Raw genomic sequence first — 7,078 nt, forward strand, 5'->3', positions numbered from 1 at the left:
AGTCCACACACACACACACACACACTCACGTAACAGTCACACACACACACACACACAACTACTAACAGTCACACCACACACACACTAACAGTCACACACAATAACATCACACACACAAAACACACACTAACAGTCACACATACACACACTCACTAACAGTCACAAACACACACACTCACTAACAGTCACACACACACACACACTAACAGTCACACACACACACACACACTAACAGTCACACACACACATACTCACTAACAGTCACACACACACATACTCACTAACAGTCACAAACACACAGCACACACACAGTCTCACACACACAGTCTCACACACACACAGTCACAGTCACACACACACAGTCACAGTCACACACACACAGTCACACACACACACAGTCACAGTCACACACACACAGTCACAGTCACACAGTCACAGTCACACACACACAGTCACAGTCACACACACACAGTCACACACACACAGTCACAGTCACACACACACAGTCACAGTCACACACACACAGTCACAGTCACACACACACAGTCACAGTCACACACAGTCACACACACACACAGTCACACACAGTCACACACAGTCAGTCGCACACAGTCACAGTCGCACACACACACAGTCGCACACACACACAGTCGCACACACACACAGTCGCACAGCACACACACCACACACACACAGTCTCACAGCACACACACAGTCACAGACACACACACACACACACACACAGTCACACACACACACACACAGTCACACACACACAGTCACAGTCACACACACACAGTCACACACACACAGTCACACACACACAGTCACACACACACAGTCACACACACACAGTCTCACACACACAGTCTCACACACACAGTCTCACACACACACACACAGTCACACACACACACTTCCTCGTTACCCAAGTCAGGGCACGTAGGAGAGAGAGATTTCTACACAACTATCAAACCTCTCATAGAAAAAAGGCGATTTTTAAACCAGTACCAGAAATACATGTAAGCTTTCGGTCCACACAGTGAAGAGTGAGTGTTTAACTAAGATATTTACTGCATTGTGTTAGCTTGATGAATATTAAGGGTTCAGCAGCAGTCACTAATAATGACTATAGTTAGCAAACAAATCGTTAACGGTCTTCAAAAGCTCTTCAGCAGGACGACAGAGAACATGAAGGAAATGAATTCACATCTCATGTTTGTTCCCAAGTGAAGTTTACTCACAAATTTCTTCTTCCCATCTCCTTCATCGTAGCTCTTCTTCGGTTTTTTGTCTTTTTTTGAAGAAGCACCGGCAGCAGATGCTGAATTCCCAGAGATAGGAGGATCCATGATTGACTCAAATCAACACAAATTATATATCCAAGGCTCCGGAAAGTTCACGGAATTACAAACCAGTTAAACGACACCAAACTCCAGAGATTACGGTTGCTATGTTGAGTCCCTGCGGCCTGTTAGCCAGCCGCCTATTAGCTTAAACTCCCAAAGACTCAACAAAACGGAGGGAAATTTGAAAACCAAACGCCAAAAACAAGCGAAAACTTCTCTCTTATTCAAAACTCGAGCTCCCCGTTATCAGTCACGTCAAGTTATAACGGTAACATTTAAGCGTCGCCTTAACCGCGTTATGTGACTTAGCGAGTTTAATCACTCAACTTAGCTAGCATTAGTTACTGCTGTCTGTCACGCGCGCGCGCGCGCACTCGCTAACACACACACAGCTAACGCAGCAGCGCGAGACGCCTTCTGTCGACTTGAGCTACTAAGTCGCGCTCGCCGAAAGTTCGCGCTTTTCTCAGCCTCGTCAGCAGTCAGATGAATTAATCGTCATCCTTTCGACGAACGTTATGATTTTCCGCCTGTTCGTGCATACTTGTTTCTTAGCGCGAGTTAAGTTTCCCAAAGCCGTGCTGTTTACAAAAGAACAAAGCTCTTCACTTCCTGTCTCGAGTACAGGTTAGCGCGAGGACAGGCTGAGAGGAAAAGGGCGTGTCCGCATGCGCACTGCTGTCTCACCTGAGCCTCCTGTGTGGGTCAGGGCTCCTTGTCATACTTCTGTAAAATCCCTGAGCACTGATTCATGTAATGAACATCATCATTTCTATGTACAAAAATATGTTGTCTGTTTATTTTTATTGTATTGTTGCAACAGCTTTCTCACAAACCACAGTTTTGTTGTCACTGAGCTGTGTATTCAGTGCCTTGTGTGTTTATTATGTAAAAAATCATCTTACATTGTACTGCTATATGTTTCACCATGGTCCTGATGGTCTTCCTCATATATACATGATATTTAAATGACCCACAAGAGCTGTAGAGCTTTTCACTGATGCATCAGGTGCAAGTTCATTACAGGCTTTGTTTGTTTGTTTGTTTGTTTGTTTGTTTTTGTTTGTTTAATCCATTCAATATAAGTTGAATGCAGTCAACTGGATAACTGATAACTGGATAACTCATTAAACAAAACCTTTACTAACAATGAGTTATTATTTTCACCCCTGCCACTTTCTCAGGTAAAAGCATTAATCAACACTGTCTGAGGATTTATTTCTAAATAAAACACATATAAAGTGCATTTGTAGCTTTTAATTGACTTCGTTGTGCTTTTAAAGTTGTCCTTCAACCAAAAATGTCATTTGTAAATTCTTTTTTTTACCTCAAGGGGTGTCTGTTAAACATGTTCCCGTCCTTCACAGAGAAAAAGAGATAAATATATGCTTTCATTTTTTATCTTGTTTTGTGGAAAATACGCAAAAAAGAACGAAGAATTAAAGCTGAGGCTGATTTCTTTCTAGCCAAAATGGACATTCATGTGTCTGTAATAGTTGCTTCAAATGAAATGTTTCCTAGATTGGATTTCAATATCACTGTCACATTAATAACATCATCAGGGTGAGAAGGCACATGTGAAATCCAGAGACAGGTGTAATGACAGGTGTAATGAATGTTAAGGAACGTGGATTACTTACTGTCCTTTATTTTCTGAAAAATACCTTGGAAAGAGAACTATTTTTCAGGCATTACAAATTTTTATGGATTCAGCTTCCCATCTGCCTGTAAGTGTGTCTTTAATAGTTTGCCCTATATCATTTTTATTAAGCCATCAAAGAGACTTTGTGATCTAATGCATCACTAAACAATAAGAGTTTCATTGTCAAGCTATGGACAGACATTATACATTAGATTTTATCATCTCTTTTTCACACTCTTTATAAGACAAAATAAACACAGCTGGTCATGTTACTGTGAAACCAAAGAGTGCAAAGTCCTCTGTTCTGAAACCTTTGCTGTATTAGGAAACGTACTGACCGTTACAAAGTTCGACACCCGAGACTCTTTTTATGAATATAACTTTCTCACTTAAAGCGTATGAATGATTATATACTTTCTGATTTTTAATCCACATATGAAGAGCTTCTGCCATACAAGTTCCCAGAAATGAGTCGCTATAGAAACAAAAGTATAACAATGAGCACATTAATATAAACATGTGACCTGAATTACAGGAATAGGAAATTAATCAACACCTAGAAACCAAACCGATTTGAAAATTCAACAGCGCTGTGGTATAATAGTCTGTCATCCCAACAAGACATTTTCTTACTTGACTGGAACACAACAAATTCAGTTCAGACTTCAGACATCCAACAAGTCTTAGCTGACTATAGCTCATATTATGTGTTTTATAAGTGGAGAATTGTGGAAATGTCATTTATGGCTGCGTATTTCCTTTACATGATCGGGTATTGGACATTACTTGGGTATTGCTGACTTTTCTTGCATACTACAACTAACTAAGCAGTAGTTTGAGAATATTGCTAGACCTTCATTAGATCCAAAAGGTTTGTAATAGGTTTCAGATAACACATTTGTTCAATCCACATAGGGTTTGATTAGTTTGTTGATATATCACTTTTTTTGCTAACAGCACCACCCTGTGTGAAGTCTAAGAACAACAGTGTGAGTCTCAGGGTTAAAGGCCAAAATGTAATGCTCCAGAGACTGCTGTGTAATACCACAAACTATTAAGCTTTTACAAAGTTTCTAAACTGCCTAACATATTTATACATTTTCAGCTCAAATTGCTTTATTGCTCAAATCACATCTTCCATTTATATTGTATTCAAGACTAAAGACCAGTGTAAAATACTGGTACTGTATAAGTAAGTGATGGTTAATATTGCCTAAAAGCTCTTTGGCACACTCAGAGAACACTGCCACTCATCCAATGCAAATTCACTGACATTTTTTCCATGATGGTCTCTTCGTGCTTGCTTGCAAGTTCTGCTCACTCGAGCCGGGTTTATTTTGGATACCTCACAGTTAATATGATTAAGTTGCCTATTATTGTGGTGTCTGCACCCATTCCACCCACATCTGCGCAAAACCTCACAATACGCATGCTCACGCTGGAGCGCTGCATGTCCTCAGCTGACTCTTCTAAATAGTCTGTGTTTGGTGTTTCATCGCATTAGCTGACAATTGGTAGGCTTTGTAAAAACAGATACCACACGCACACACACAAGTTATGTTATTACGCATGACTGAATGATAATTGCATGCTTCTGGTTGCTGTGAGATTTTGCCTGATTTTCCACTCCCAGTCACGGTATAAAAGTAGAACATGCAACATTGTACAGATTACATGGTATATGCACACAAAGGCATTTTATTTGACTGTTGTAATAGCCTGCATTCTTTCACACAACTGTTTCTGGTCAGATATTATCTTATCTGACATCTGTGGCACCTGTATACTGGTGATATCAAGACAAGTACAAAACTCAGATAAATTATTCCTTTGAAATAAGAACTGGGAGTTGATATTGAGCAATATTTTTATAAGTTTATTATGATTAGAATTAGTCAATCCACTCTTGGTCATGGTGTTCATAAGAATATATATAGATAGATAGATAGATAGATAGATAGATAGATAGATAGATAGATAGATAGATAGGTTCTTGTGTTGAGGCCATCTTTAAATGCCAAAAACATTGTTTGCATCTATCCACTTGTTAGCCTACAGATATGCATCAGTTGTTTGTTAGCTCGGAATAGAGGCCCCAACAATAAGTATTGTGCTCCTACATTATCTGTGTTGACATTATAATGGGCTAATGAGTATCATTAACACTTTCAAACTACTGTGTTTATTCTACAATCAGAGCCTTTAATGAACGCAGCTGATTGTACACATAAGATTTAATTAGAGCTTTAATTCATGCAAGAAAATAACCTGCAATACACTGCAGTACACACGACATGAGATAAAGTTCATGGACAGAAACGCACTGATATTACAGTTTGCGCCTTCATCTTCAAACTGTTCAGGGTCTGAGGAGGGAAACATTTTGATAAGACCAACGTCGGGAATAATTCCTCCATACGGTCAGGTTAATCCTCACGTTCCGAGGATTGAAGCGCAAGGCCCGCTTTCCGTCACAGGGCATGTGAACATTACACGAGCGCGCGGCCGGGATTCATTTATATGACGTTCGGGCCTCGCGCAGTGAACGGTCATACGGCGTAGAGGCGAAGAACGAGTTGCGCAGCTGGCAGTTGATAAAGATGACAATTAGCAGCACGAGGAGGAAGAGCACTATGCACATGACCACGTAGGTTGTCAGGTCCGGTTTACTGAGCTCGCCTTCACGCAGTGCGTCTCCACCGGCGCCTCCGCGACCCGCGGGCTTCAGCAGCGCAGAGACACTCACGGGCGCGTGCGAGACGTCCAGAGGCGCCGGTGCGTGCGTCTGGCTTATAGCGTCCAAATCCCGCGCCGCCGCAGCCGTCGAATTCAAGAGCATTTGCCGGAGCATGACCGCGTAAAACCGAAGAAGAACCGGGGAAAAAATAACAACAACAACACAGTCGGGCTCTAAAGCAGATTCAGCAAAGTTACAAAATTGCTCATATAGTTACCCAAAAATCCTCAAACGCAAATACGCATTAGAAATACGTGATATTTTGCATGTTACACATTTTCTGCATTCAGGTGCAACTCGCCTTGGGTGCGTCTCGACCAAAAGCGCAAGGGCCAAGTGGAGTCGGCAGGTCGCTCCGTGCGCATGTCACACATTTCGGGCATTTCACAAAACCGGGCGTTTGTCCTCCAAAATTCACCGTACAAACTCCCGCGCACAGCAGATGGACACGTCGAAAGCTTCAAGTAACGAATTAGCAAAGACTCGCTGTTTGTCCATGTTTTCTCATGCGCTCCGCAGTGGCTGAAATCTCACCGGTCCGGAAGTTGATACCTCCTTTATAAAAGACGCCAAATTTTCAGAGCGCGAGCGCAGTTTCTTTTCTGGTTTTCCCGCACCTCAGTGCGTCACAGACTTCTGCTGTAAATCAGCCGGAGTCAATCTGGTTAAGTTTGCGTCCTTCCACAGACGCTGGTTCGAGCGCAGTGCAACAAGAAGTCGTCTGAAATCGTTGAAGACGCAAAAGCGCACGTTGATGGTCCTGGCTGCCTCGAGATCATCATTCTGGCAAAGTCGTAATATCTCGTTGTCACCAGGTTTAACGGGATTATTCGGCCCAGTGCTCGCTCTGCACTCTCCTTGCTGTCGGCTGATGATGCGCACAGGGAAGAAGAAAAACAGACTGGGTTGAACAGAGAGAAGGAGGAGGAGAAGGATGGGTTGCCTGAAGCACGTGACTCCAAACGGGCTCTTCAGTTTGAGAGCGAGCTGAAGAATGTCATCTGAGTGTGGAATGTCTCAGTAAAGGAGGAGAGAAAGAAAGAAGGGAGGTAGAGAGCTAGAATCAGACATGTTACACAAGGACTGTTTGAGTTCATAATAAAGAAAATGTGTTTTCTTGACCCGAGGGCTGCGGTCACCATTAAACCATTTCATTCCATAAAACCATTAAATGGTTTTGTTTCCTGAAGTCTGCAGTGATAAAATATGAAACCATTAAACAAAATCAAAAACCCTGTAGGAGACACATAATGTCAGCGAACAACTTCCATCAGTTTAAACATTCCTACAATTCATCCCACACTAAACAAACCTATTATTTCCCTGTCAGTAAAGAGAACAGCTGAGACC

The 7,078-nt window shown here is 42.0% G+C and overlaps 2 protein-coding genes across 2 annotated transcripts in view; both read right to left on the minus strand.

Moving 5' to 3' along the window:
• The window catches only part of LOC132857402 (protein diaphanous homolog 1), a 59,770-nt gene extending 57,741 nt beyond the window's left edge, over positions 1-2,029 (minus strand). The window contains exon 1 of the mRNA XM_060887358.1: positions 1,245-2,029. Coding sequence (XP_060743341.1) covers positions 1,245-1,352 — 108 coding nt within the window. The 5' untranslated portion in view covers positions 1,353-2,029. The remainder of the gene's footprint in view (positions 1-1,244) is intronic.
• Positions 2,030-5,172: 3,143 nt separating this feature from the next.
• Positions 5,173-6,632, minus strand: LOC132857455 (small integral membrane protein 32-like). Its single transcript, XM_060887412.1, has one exon. The coding sequence runs from the start codon at positions 5,840-5,842 to the stop codon at positions 5,504-5,506; it is 339 nt and encodes a 112-aa protein (XP_060743395.1). The 5' UTR covers positions 5,843-6,632; the 3' UTR covers positions 5,173-5,503.
• Positions 6,633-7,078: the final 446 nt, after the last annotated feature.

This window comes from Tachysurus vachellii, chromosome 14, assembly GCF_030014155.1.
Source record: "Tachysurus vachellii isolate PV-2020 chromosome 14, HZAU_Pvac_v1, whole genome shotgun sequence".
NCBI classification, from domain to species: domain Eukaryota; kingdom Metazoa; phylum Chordata; class Actinopteri; order Siluriformes; family Bagridae; genus Tachysurus; species Tachysurus vachellii.